The sequence below is a fragment of the Eulemur rufifrons genome, chromosome 1 (genome assembly GCF_041146395.1).
Source record: "Eulemur rufifrons isolate Redbay chromosome 1, OSU_ERuf_1, whole genome shotgun sequence".
NCBI classification, from domain to species: domain Eukaryota; kingdom Metazoa; phylum Chordata; class Mammalia; order Primates; family Lemuridae; genus Eulemur; species Eulemur rufifrons.
The window spans coordinates 74,224,873-74,238,970 of record NC_090983.1 but is presented as its reverse complement, the minus strand read 5'-3'; the positions used below and the strand labels follow the sequence as shown (position 1 = coordinate 74,238,970).

The 14,098-nt window shown below is 38.2% G+C and overlaps 1 protein-coding gene across 1 annotated transcript in view; it reads left to right on the top strand.

Annotated features, from left to right (window-relative positions):
* The window catches only part of MBD5 (methyl-CpG binding domain protein 5), a 124,651-nt gene extending 112,180 nt beyond the window's left edge, over nt 1-12,471 (top strand). Inside the window, exons 10-12 of the mRNA XM_069472915.1 lie at nt 1,744-1,817; nt 9,507-9,582; nt 12,400-12,471. Coding sequence (XP_069329016.1) covers nt 1,744-1,817; nt 9,507-9,582; nt 12,400-12,471 — 222 coding nt within the window. The remainder of the gene's footprint in view (nt 1-1,743; nt 1,818-9,506; nt 9,583-12,399) is intronic.
* The last annotated feature ends 1,627 nt before the right edge of the window (nt 12,472-14,098 follow it).

The following is a 14,098-nucleotide window of genomic DNA, read 5'->3' as shown; positions in this document are numbered from 1 at the left end:
CTTTATGTTATAGGACAGCTTCCTTCCTACCGCCAAGAAGGTCATTTAAATATAAGTGGAATTAGTTATTGATTACATAAATATAGCGTGCAAAGCATCTTTCATACTCCCTTCGTGTTAGTGAATACACGATGTGAATACACATTTCTAACATGAAATGTGAACATGTATCCAGGCACTACTTTTTTAACAACACATGGATACATTCAGCTTACTTAAGCTTTTCTAGTCATCCCTGTAGCCTAATAGGACACTTTTTTGTCATGTGAAGTGTTACTGGAACAAAGTTGTCTCTTGTTCTAGCACACAGTGAATCAGGGATCCCCAAGGAACATGTGTAAGGTATTTGAATTCTTTAGGACAAAAATATGAGAAGGTCGAACCAGTAAAGGTAATAAATTTTAAAAATATATATGAAAAGGAAAACATTTCCATTATTTGACTATTTTTTCTTATTGAAGAATTAGAAATGCTTGTTTTCAGACTTGATAATGGAAACCCTTTTTTAATCATTACTGTATTCTAGATTTGAAGGGGTCATAGAGAAATTATGTATAAATAATGTTCATGTGTCAGTCATGAAGCTATATAAAGACAAAAGTTAATAATAATTTCTTTGCTCTTACCTATGAGGCATTTTGGTGAACACTGAAATTTTATATAAAAGTGGCTGGCGGAGGAGAAACTGGGGTGAGGAATGGCCGGGGTCCTTCCCTTGAAGCTGTGTTTACACAGCAAGACACACTGTTTTTTCGTAAAAAATTTTTTACAGATCAATCAAAATAGTAATATTTTTCCTAAAGGTGTTTTTAGTCTCAAGTCTTATACAAGTTTTCCTAATTATTTAATTGATTTTCTTGAGGGGAGTGGCTTCAAGAACCATGACAGAGATTATTGGAGGGTGGGGGTGGCAAAAGCTCCAGCCCCGCCTCCAAAACACACACGCACAAATTCCCCAGCCACACTTGGTGGCCAAACTCTGTTGGGATGGTGGACTTCACACAGACTGACAGTGTTAAAGCAGGACAGGACAGAGGACACGCTCATAGGCCTAGCAACACCCTCTTCCCGCATCGGGACGGGCTGTGCACGGCCGTGCCCCTCTTGCTCTGTGTCCTCTGCAGAGCCAAATGCACACTGGATCCTGACAGTTGCTCTACGCTAGGCTGAGTGTTCAGCGCGACTTGTCACATTTTAATTCTCACAGCAATCCTAGCAGGAAGGTGGGTATTGTTGTCCTCATTTTAAAGAGGGGAAACTGAGCTCAGAAAATTTTAGGTGTTTTACTCAAGCTAGGAAGTGCAGAGGTAGGATTCCAACTCCGATCTGTTGGCTCCAAAGCCCACCCCTTCACTGACCACCGCTGTCTGCCCTCCTTTGACAGGATGCTACACATTTGCAGTTGCTGAGCAGCAGGCAGGGAAGAAAGTGAGCCAGGATCTCTGATCTATATGATTTTGTGAATTGAAGGTGGTTTAAATTCCAGGTTCTGTTCCCAAAACGTTATTTTCAAAACGTTGACTATTTCAAAGCCAAACAGTCTTTCCTTTGCACTGATGTCACAGGCTGGAGCCACAGAATCAGCCTCTGATGACTGAGTGAGGACAGAACCTTTGACAGGGCAGTGAAGGTTAAAGCTCCCCTCCCCCAGTGCATCGCCCGCTTGTACAGCAGCAAAGTAAAAAGCGTGTTTAACAATTGCAGGTCTGGGTAATGTGGTTTGGTCTTCATACCTTCACTCAGGTGGAGCCCGAGAAGCTGAAGACACTAACAGAAGGTTTGGAAGCCTACAGCCGAGTCCGGAAAAGAAACAGAAAGTAAGCACTTTTTTTTTTTTCCCATTTTATTTTTCGAGTATCTAATTTACTGGTTTTCCTTCAAAGGGACAATGAAATCTCACTGATTCTGCTGATTCTGTCCATGTTGTGGGCTGCCTGAGTACCGTGTAATAGTTAGCACCAAAGAGGACCATTATAGATAAGACAAATTAGCTATTACAGAAAATATTGTCTTAGCAATTTATGTTTACACTGTGTGTTGGATTTGTCTCTTCATCATCTTTTTCTTCACTCCTTCCATCTCTGTTCCTCTCATTTAGTGGGAGAGAAAATAGGATTAATATTCTCAACATGCGGCTATTAAATAGGATCTGGAAGTGTAATGGGTCTATCCATTTGCACTTAAATACTTTGGTGGGGAAATAATTTTTGCAGATTAACTGTTAGTCAAAGTGATGCTAAGTCATGATTTTTGTTGTTGCATCAGGGGCGTGGACTTGAAAATAGGTCTTTTTTTTTTTTAGAATTATATCAAAAAGTTGAACTTTGGGCCATTTTTATTCAAGTGTTTCTGGATCTTTATTTTCTGAGTAAATGTAGTGTGGAGAAGCTGATAATATTAGAAACATAATTTTTGCTGTTATAAATGTAGTTTTATATATCATGACTATTATTTAATGATAAGGCAGAGAATTACAAATGTGCTTCTGTATATCTACATAGAAAGTTACTTTAAAGTATAAAATTGGCATACCTATTCAATTACTACAATGTCCACTTTAGCAAACAACCAAGAATTAAATACTAATTAATTTTTATTCATTTGGAAAATGGTTCTCATATTTCCCCTTAAATATTGATATATAGGCTTAATGTTTTATACATTATCATCTTTTTAAAAATGTCATTTTAACTTGTGTTTATACATCAAGATTTGTAAAGTGGAGATCAGAATGATTAGTAGTGTATCTTGCATAAAAGGCTTATATGATATTAGTAATATCTATCAAAGGCATTCTCCTTCCCTTTGTGCTATTTCCAATAATTCTTTCCAGAGGCCAAATTTTAGAAGTCAACAAACCTTGGGGAGACTCTTCACTCCAGTAAAGAGATGACAACCACAGAGGGCAAACTCTTGTGCCCCTTTGTCCAGGACTCCTTTGGGAGGTAGCAAATTGGCACTGGTGTTGTGGGAAGGGCCAGTGAATTGCCAGACAACTTCCCCCTAGATCTGATAAGTAACACAGTGAGCAAGTCCGTTCTACTCTTACTGAAGTGACATTTGCTCTGCAGACCTAAGTAACAGGATAAAACCAGTAAAATTAATACAAGGTCGGAATGAAAGGAAGAAGTTGCAAATTACCTGCATCACAAATTTGTAGAGGGTCAGTTGCTGTAGAATATTCAGCAGTTCCCATTTTTTTGGTGTAAAAGATCCCTAAAATGTTTCTTTCACTGAAGTATGCCAGTTACTTGGTTTACATGCAAAACAGAGCTCATAACACAGAAATAAAATGACTCCTTCGAATATTTAGGTACCCTGCTTTGAAATGAGCTATTTTTCCTGTACGCTTGCTATTAAGCAATTTCTGAAAGATAATGAGTAGCAAACCACAGTTTTAAAAATTTTTTCTTCAAAGCCAATTTATTATTTGTGGTGAATTAATGTGGGCACCATCTAAAGAAATTCTCCTCATGATAACCATAAACTTAGAGTATGGATTGGAGAAGTAAAAGAGGAAAAGATGAAGCAAACATTAGTAAAGACAGCTTTATTTACCATACTGTAGGCCAACCGGACTGACTTGCCGTGTGGATGCCCAGCAGAATGCTTTACATTTTGCACATGTGATTTCAAATTCCTTATTTTATTCTCCCTATCACAAGATGGGCCAGAATTACTTAGCCCATTTACAGATGAGGACACTCAGACCCAAATAGCTTAAATAATTAGTTGAAAGTCACATAACAGATAAATGATATGTTGAACCAAATCATTTTTTAGTTTATTCATTTATTCCCAATTTAAGGAGACTAATTTAGCAAAAAAAAAAAAATCTGTGCCAGGCACAGTGCCATAGTCCCTGGAGTTCACTATTTAGTGAAAGAGACAGATCCAGAAACAAATAATTAAAATGTGAAAATTGCAGTGACAGCTCTGCATGTGTGTGTGTGTGTGTGTGTGTGTGTGCGCGCAGTGTATTTGGGGATCATAGAGAAGTGAAATGGCATTCCCAGGCAAAGCAGGGGTTCCCAGAGGAAATGGTATCTGAGCCAAGCCTTACAAACTACATAGGTACTAGCCACACAAAGGACACAAAGCCCCAGATGAGGTGGGCTGGCGTAGTGTTTAGATGAGATCAGCAGTTGGGTTGTGTGAACTGTAAAGTATCAGGTAGGAAGTTGTAAGAGATATGGCCAGAGGTGTAAGCAGGAAGCAGATTGTGACAGGCCTAGTAAGGGCCAACAGGATCCTTTATTTTACTGGAAGTGCCTAAAGAGGCTGGGGGTTGGGTTTTCACCTTAGGTATGGCTGTGTAGGAGCACACATTTTAAGGAAATAATATTGGAGACAGGGAGATCATTTAGGGGCCATGGCAGAAGACAAGGGAGGATGAGGACCCAAACCAAGAGGGGGCAATGAAGATGGAAGAGAAGGAATGGGATCAAGAAATACACAGGGGGTAAAATTGACAGAGCATGGTAATTGATCAGAATGTAAAGGAAAGGGAGCAATCAAGGACAACTCTGGGTTTTTAGCTCAGGTGACTTCGTGGGTGTTAGAAGCACTGACTGAAAAGAGAATATGGGGGGACTGTTGAGTGCAGCTGGGGGTGCCTGTGGGATAGGTTGGACACACGAGTCTGCATCTGGGAAGAAGTGGTTCAACAGTGTACAAATGGCTGCAGTCACACAGAGATACTTTGTCCAATTTGAAGAACAGCAGGCTAAGGGTTGAATCCCTGGATAATTGAACATTTAAGAGAGAGAACGAAGAAGATGGGAAGAAAGGTTTTTGATGTCAAGACTGAAAATTTCCAGGGTGGTAAAATGATCAACAGAGATCCAGTAAGACACGAACTGAAAAATCTCCATTGGATTGGGCAATTTGCAGGCCACCGGTGACCTTAGTGAGAACAGTTTCCAGTAGAGTGGAGGACAGACGTGGCCATGGGTTGAGGAGTGAATAAGAATAAGGAAGTAGAGTGAGCTGGTGTAGATTATTTACTCTTCTTTCTACCCTCAATGTGAAAAGTTCCTAAAAAATAACAATGGAAGAATTTTAAGATGACAAAGATTTGACCGCTTTTACTGAGGGTAAGAACAAAAGAGGAAAAGGCTGAAACAGGTAGTGGCATTTGGAACAAGATGATTAAGAGGTTGGTTTTTGGTCAAGTGTCATGGCACCTAGCACTTTGGCAGGCCAAGGTTGGAGGATCTCTTGAGGGAGGGAGTTCAAGACCAGCCTGAGCAACATAGCAAGACCCCATTTCTTCAGAAAAGAAAAATTAGCAAGAGCGGTGGTGCATTCCTGTAGTTCTAGCTACTCTAGAGGTGAGCCAGGAAGATCGCTTGAGCCCAGGAGTTTGAAGTTACAATGAGCTATGATCATGCCACTGCACTCTAGCCTGGGCTATAGAGAAAAATCCTGTCTCAAAAATAAAAAAAAAAGAAAGAAAGAATGAGATTGGTTTTTGACCTGGGTTCAAATCCTGTTTCTACCACCTCATAGCTATGTGTCTTTGGGTATGTTGCTTAATCTTTCTAAGCATAAATTCTTTATTTCTAAAATGTGTATAATAATTCCTACTTTAGGATCATTATAGATAACAGAGAGAACGCCTTAACACAGTACTTGGCACACGGTATTTAGTAAATAGCCATTTTTACTATGAAGATACAGGTGGAAGAAACAAAGTTATCTGATATTTTTGCCATTTGAAACATTCTACCACCATATTAGATGTTTAGAACTTTAGTCATTTTAATCCTCAATATCCTCAATCAAATTGTACAGTAAATAAATATCTTTAAATTGATGTTCTAATTACATCCTAATCACATAAGAAATATTAACATATTTAACACATTACTTAGGGTAATTTTGTACTTAAAAGCAAAATAGCTTTACTAAAAGAAAAAATCCATAGCTTTTAGATATGTTATGATTTCCATGTAAGTGAGGATCAAATCTTCTGTCTATATGTACATATAAATTTCTTTGGAAACTTGATTTTTTATGAATCTGGAAAATGATAAAGAGATTAATTAAGTCATACTTTCACTTTAAAACAAAGAAATGATACTTAGCATGTTAAATTTTCTTATATCTGCATACTTTCTCTATATTAGGTTTTCAGAGTGTAGGGTTCTTGACTTTTAGGTCTCATTCAAATTTGTTCTGTTCTACATGAAGTGAGTCACTTAAATTCTAAATTGACAGTGTGAACAAAATGCAGTTTCTCATTTCTCTCTTATTCCTTGTACCATTCACAGATGCGTACCTGGCTTTTTTTTTTAATCAGTGACGATAAAGACGATGTGTGACAATATAGGCAATGAAGATGAGAAGTGGCAATTATCTCCATTAATAATTAGACATGTGATTATATGAACATCTATTGCTTAATCAAGTAGGGTTTAGAGTGTCCATTAGCAAAAATGTTTATCATTAAATGTCAGCAGGGAGTAGAAAATAGTAGAAGAAACTCCACAGGGAGGCCCTCTGGACTGGAAGACTGAATTTTGACTTACTGTTCATTTCTTGAACTCATGGAGCTTTTTCTTCCTCTTATAAGTTCATTCTTCCCTGACCTAACTAGTTACTGTAAAAATTGATCTACAGATTTGAAACCAGGGAGAGTCTCTCTTTACCTCTTGATCTCATGATGTATACAAATAATTTCATGCCTCACATCTATTTATTTATCTTCTCTTCGAGAAGTAGTCATTCTTCCTCTTATTAACTATTTAAATTTTTTAAAAGTTAAACAATCTATTAATTTAGCTTAAATTAATGTAAGATGTTTATAAATATTTTAAATATCTTGTTGAAGAATGAGTTGACAAAACTCCTACAATTCTATCTTTTCCTTCAACAAATAATGTTGTTGAATCTTTTTTTTTTTTTTTTTTTTTTTGAGACAGAGTCTCGCTCCGTCACCCTGGCTACAGTGCAGTGGCGACATCTTAGCTCACTGCAGCCTCAAACTCCTGAGCTCAAGTGATCCTCCTGCCTCAGCCTCCTGAGTAGCTGGGACACCACGCCTGGCTAATTTTTTCTATTTTTAGGAGAGACAGGGTCTCGCTCTTGCTCAGGCTGGTCTCAAACTCCAGACCTCGAGCAATCTTTCCTCCTTGGCCTCCCAGAGTGCTAGGATGACAGGCGAGAACCACTGCACCCGACCATCATTTTTGTACTTTGATGGTAATGTTACTGCCCTTTTGTATAGTTAGGTAAAAATTTTGAAACATTGTGAGTTCTTTTTAGATATTTAGAACTTTAGTCAATTTTAAACTCAAAAGGTCTTACTATCAAAATACATAACAATTATCTTTTAAAACTTATGTTCATACATCTCAATACAAAAGAAATAGTAGTGATAAATCTATTTAACACATTACACAAAGTGTCATATTCTTGGGCAACTCAGCAGTGATGATACCGTCAGTACCCTCGCCAAACAGCCCACGAAAGGAGCCCCAGCCCAACATCATTGACACTTAGATGGCCCTGCAGAGTCCTGGGATTGGATTCCTACCCAGTCACCCAGGGTCTTGCTTAGCAGACTCCTCACTAGAAAACAACTCAGACTCCCGAAGATGACCAGGGCCCCTTAAAACTGGAATGGATAAATAAGTTAAAGACAGCATATATATGATGAAATACTTACTATATACCATTTAGAAGGAATGAATACAGTATATCAACTAGGACACTGTTCAAAAACAGTGGTAAGGGAAAAAAGGCAAGTATGTATATCATGACGCCTTTTGTGTGTATATATATGTATATATATATAAACATATAAAACAATACTTGGTACTGTTCATGAAGATATCATATAAAATGTAAAAACAGACTAGAAGTTGGGGAGGAGGGTAGGAGAGAATGAGACACAGGATTGATAACAAATGGGAACTACAGCTTGCTGGTTTTTAAATAAAAAAGACTTAAAGGAAATATGTAATTTATTAACATTTCATGCTGGGAAGTCGGATGTTAGGTTTTATTTTCTTCTATGTACTTCTTGGTATTTTTAAACTTCTAAGTACAAATGGGATAAATATGAAAGCTAGAGGCTAGATTAGAAGGCCCGAAAAAGGTGAGGGGAAGGGGGTTGGTGCCATATTACCCTTACAATTTGTTTAAAACCAATACACTAATCTCTCCTTTCAATTAAACTAACTGATGTACCTGTATGTTTTTCAAAACATAGGACCATCCATGCCAGCTTTGGACAAATATTTTTATTTAGCAAATATACAGAGCATCTATGGTATGTCTAGCAGTGTAAGTACTCCAGGGTGGGGAACTCAAGAGTTCTCTAAGGTGTAGACAGAAACTAAATGTAGGAATTGTCCTATTCTGATGTCTGAGAATAAGAATAAGTGAAGGCTCTGAGGAACCGAAAGGCCCTGTCTAAAGGCATTCCGCTAAAGTTCAAAAATGTTTTTAAACACTGTGCTAGCCAAACTAATTGAAACTATGAGCCAAGTTCTCCCACAACTGCAAATTTCCAAGCTCCGTGTAGATGCGGCAGAGATAGGACTTAATTCTTCGAAAGCCATGCTCATAGCCTGTTTTGCAAACGTTTGCTCCCAGGCTCCCGCAGCTTTTCTAGTAATTGTCCTGACAGTGTAAGTGAAAGGAATTGCCTTCGTACTCAGAATAATTGGGTAATTATTTATATGCGCAAAGGAGGAAAAACAAGTTAACAGTCGGGATGGGCACAAGGTACATAACCACAGATGTGGATCGGGTAGATTTGTCTGATTTTAGTTCAACAGCTTCATAGATGCTAAGTTTCAAAAATGGCAGATGTACCGTGTGTGTTATTTAGGCCAAAGAAGTGTCATGCAATGCTAAGTGGTGAGAAATGGTCAGAGGAGCGATAGGCACCCTGAGACCCTGAGACCGGCATTCTTTCTCTGCTCAAATAGTAACGTCATTTTGGTGTTTGGGGAAATGTAGTAGGGGAGGGCTCGGAGGCTCAGGTGCCGTGAATTAAGCTGTTTCCCACCTGGAACTTGCACCAGGATTTCAGCCTTCACTTGCTCCACTCCAGAGCCGAGACGCTCCAGCGAGGGCAGAGAGAGCTCCCTAGTGGCCGGAGCCTGCAGTTCAGCCCTCCGCCCCTGCCCTGCCTCGCAGCCCGGCGGAGACAAGAGGCAATGCAATGCAGGCTGCACCGGTGGGAAGGTGGACCCGAGGCTCAGCTTTCTTCCCAAATCACCGGGTTATGGAAGAAACATGTGGAAGGGGAAAGAATCCATCTCTCCGCCCCGCAATCTGTTCATTTTTTTTTCAGTAGTTCTGTGACTTTAATCATTAGTATTCAGTGGTGAGAATCCTAGAGTGGTGTTTTGTCATCTGAATTTTCCAAATGTGAATATAAATTGGCTGTCTCTGGTGGAATTGGCACTTTTGTTTTCCGATTAGGGAATTAAATTGAGATTTTGTTTCTTTAATTTATTAATCGAGTGTGTTGTTTTCATTAATTCCAGAAGTGGAAAGCTAAATAACCATTTAGAAGCTGCTATTCATGAGGCCATGAGTGAACTGGACAAAATGTCTGGGACTGTAAGTTAATTTATTTTTCCATTATACTGTGTTTCTTTGAAAATTATTGTGTTACACTTTTTGGTAATAAAGTCTCTTGAATATTGTCAAGCAACTCACGTAGCGATACTAAATTACTAGGCTGGAAAAAAAAAGATTAATATCAGAAAAGATTCAAAGCCATTTAAGAAAAAATAACCTAGCAGTATTAACTATGCCTTTTTTCAGAGATAAGTAACTTTTGTTTTCCCACATAACATTCTTTTAAAATGTGAGCAGCAAAATATTAAAGTTCAAACCACAGCTTTCTGCATTTGACTCTGGGAATAGCAGTGGCCATTACTGTTGCCTAAATATACAGTAATGCAAATTTCACTCTGTCCATTGAACAAAAAAGTGAAATTAAACAGTAGGGTCAAGATCAAGAGTATATAGAGCTCTCATTTCCCATTTTTATTGAGCTTGCATATATTAATAATAGCATTGAATGTGAGAAGTTTAATCATTATCCTCTAATTCACACATTGGCTGATGCAGACACTCAAAATAATTTTGGTAATCTCTTAATGTGAATTATCTAAAGCTATTTAACAATGAAAAATAATTTTTTTCACTTGACACTTTGTGTTACAAGGTTATCTGAATCCCAACAATCCATCTAATGGCAATTGAATAATATGGATAAGTCATAGATTCACCGAATGTTGGGATTGGTATGGGCTTTAGAGATTTTGTAATCCAACCTTACCATTTCACAGATGGGTGAAATGAAGCCCAGAGGCATTAGATTTCCTGATAAAATTTTTAAGAAAAGTCTAGATTGGGGATGGATTATAAACTCAAATGTCTTCTAGGGCCAGGCAAATAATGTCAATAAGTAAAGTGGATCAGGTATGAGAAAAACAGCAATTTGAATGGACTGAGAGATGCCAATGAAAATGCACGGGTGAGGGTAGGCTGCCAGTCTCACAGGCTCAGCGCAGTGAAGGCCATTGCTCACTTGAGTCTGGTGCTGGTTGGGGAAGGAGTTGCTTCCTTCGCCAGGAAGAATCGGGAGCCCAGATTCTTTCTATATCTAGTGTCCACCCTTCCTTAGGACCTCAGAGTGCTCCATCATACCCTTTGCATTCAGCCCAGCAGGTGAAAGAAAAGAGTGTGTGCAGAAGACTGGCAGCAGAGGTTTTATGCACGAGGCCTGGAAGCTTTTTACTTCTGCTGGCCTGACCCCATCACATGGCCTCCTTAACTCTAGTGGACTAGGAAATGTAGTATAGGATGTGCCTGCTCAGGAAAAAGAGAAAAAGGGGTTGGCAATCATCTCACTAGCCTCAGGACATTTGGCCAGCAGGCCATCAAGAGTGATAAAGATCTCAGCAACCTGGGGGCAGGGGTGCATGTGTTCTCTCCAGGAGTTTCTTCTTCCATGCTCCAGCAGATCTTAGACATGTGGGAAATTGCGCTGGTGTTGCAAGATCTTCCCATTTTTCATGAGAAGATAAAAGTCCGAAGGTAAAATTTCTCATTTTTAGGTGTTGACAACTATTCTTTAAAATATGATAATGCCATATGGCTAAACGAAGTGCCTTTTCAGGCCATATTTGGTCTACAAATTACTAGTTTGCAGTCTTGGATAAAGACTTCTTTCCTTAATTATAACAAGTTTTAAGTTATGGCTCTTTACCAGAGACTGGTGGTTTTAAAAAATGTATATAGAGAGGATTAGGAGTAATAGACAGATTGAGAAATTCATAAACATTATTTTAAATTTTTAAATATGATTTTTTAAAAGAGTTCTACATTTGACTCTGAATATCATTGGCTATTGTCTAAAACATTATTTTTAAAACATATAACTGAGCAAACTTGTAGTGGGTCTTGAGAGCTGATTGTGTACATCTCTTCCTAACTCTAAGTTCTGTGACTTCAGGTCGGTAGCTTGAAATTGGCTGTGGTTAAAGTATTTACACCACAGAAATTGGCAAATGGGCGTGTGTCCAAATGCTGAGGAAGCATTTGCTATACCACTGCCTTGTGTCCATCTTGCCTTTCCTGGGTCTTGGGCCTTCTTGCCCGCTCCCATCAGTAGCCGCAATACAATGTGGGGCTCCTGATCACACCTTCCTGCCACCCTTCAAAACCAAACTGTGAGCTAATGCTCTGATACTGCTCAATCCCTGTTCAATCTGATGAACAGCACTTAATGCTACTAGTTCCTGATAGTATATAAGGATGAGTTGTATTAATTGCCCTTCCCAGACTACAAGCACAGATCTGCCAACAGATGATAGTGGTATGCTGTTAATATTTTCTTTTCTGATTCGTCTCATAAACAAACATCCTTGGGCTGAGCTATGTGTGCATGTTCTCATAATCTTTGACCCATCTTAGTAGTTGTAAAGTAAGTAGGGTGGTAAAGTAAAAAAAAAAAAAAGCATGTTTGGTATGTATTTATCCACTTTTCCAGGCTACAGTGAAATTGGTGATCTAGGGATCTCTGACAGGGAAGGCTTTACTTGTGTTTCAAATGCACAGTGGGGGTAGCAACTGCACATTGCGTTTCCCACACTTGATTGTTTCCAGTTCATCCTTTGTGTTACACTGTTTATTGGAGAACCCAGAAGATTGCTTTGCTTATCATTTTCTAGTATTCCTCATTCTTTGTAGTGACACTGAGATCTGGGGTCTTGGTAAAAATGTTAACTGCCTCAGGATATCAATAATTGAAAGCAAAAGCCAGAATCTCTTCCATACCCTGTTCTTTGTCAGAAATCATATGGTGTTTGCAATTTCAACCTCTGTTGTTGTTGTTTTTTTTTTTTTTCACCTTTTTATTTCCAGGTACACCAAATCCCACAAGGAGACAGACAAATGAGACCCCCCAAACCCAAGAGGAGGAAGATCTCCAGATAACAGAGACTACTCCAGTAATGCGCAGTGTTTATCAAAGGAACGTGCACAGATGTATCTGTATATAGGTATTGATATAGCCACTGTTATATCAATATTTACACTATGGCAGATAGCTACCACCACCACAGGGTGCTAAAAGAACAGTGATAGAAAATTTTTGATCAGGAAGGATAATGAATGCTGGAAAAACCAATCAAAATCGATGTCTGATGAGAGTGATAAATGGTCCAGAGATTACTGAGAAACTTTTTTTCTATAATACTAAAATCGTGATTATAAGAAATAGTCCAAATGTTTCTGAAGACTTTTCAATGTTGTAGATAGAAAATACAGAATTTCATGGTGATATCAGAAATGTAAATATTGTACAATATTGTCATGTACAAGCGTACCTAATGCACACTTTATCTTTTATTGTACAAAGAAATAGTGTACAAAATTCTTTGGTTTCTATGGAGTACACCTACCAGAGACTACCAGTGTAAAGTGATAAATAAAAATACAATCTAAATGCTTTTCTATGATAATGTAAAAGATGCTGTTTTTGTATTTAACAGCAGAGAAAAGGCATGAAGATATAATATCTGAATTATGACATACACCGCGCACCCCTGAGTATCCATTTATATTGTTTGTTTGGAACGAACCTTGCCTGGAAGCACTGGAGTCAATTTTGGGTGTGTAGGAAATTGCAACCTTGAAGATTTCTAAAGGGATGAGGGCTCACAGGTCTAAATTAAGAATTCAGAAATTGCAACCATTTGTTGCATATTTTTTTTACCTAAGTTTTAAAATAGAATAGGTTTTATAAAAAAAAATCGTAGATGGAATATTTTACTCAGCCATTTCTGTAGTTAACATTTGATAGCCACCTGTTGAACCAGATAGCTTCTATTGCACCAACACTGGTGTTCAGACAAAAGCCTCACTACGAAACCATTATCGGAGGTAAGGTTGATTATAATTCAGTTTTTTTGTGGTAACAAAACTAAATACAAATCATGAAAGCAAGTTTCATATCCATTCTTCAGTATTACTTAACCCAGAAGTTAAGGTGGCTTACGAAATTATTAGCAATGGTAATTTTTTATCAGTATTGTGTAACATATCAGATTTATTTTATTTAAAGAATTATTTATACCATTAACAGATTCTTATATATATTAATGTGGCTGAAATGTGCAGGTTAAATCTATTAACCAAATTATTTATATTATATTAAGTAAGAAAAAAATGTGAAACAAATGCAGAGAGAAAAATACTACATTACAAGTATACAAACCTAAAACTGTGAGCCATTGTAAAGTACAAGGTAATTAATAAGAAATGTAGCACAATGTAATTTTCCGTCTTTTTTTCACAATTTTGGTGGTGGTGGTATAACCTGATCTTCCAGGCAGTTAAGCGAAGTCTCAGGCCTCCAGCCTGGCTTCATTTGATGGATTGTCAAAAGAAGGGATCCATTATCCCTTTATTTTTGGAACCACCAGTTCCCTAGCCTCCACCCCAAACCCGTAAACCTCTGGAGAGCACTGCCTTGTCCTCTTGCCTGGGGTTCATGACAGCCTAATGCCCAGGCTGCTGGGAGGTTCTCCAGTAGCAGGCCCTGGACCCCCAAATGCCCACC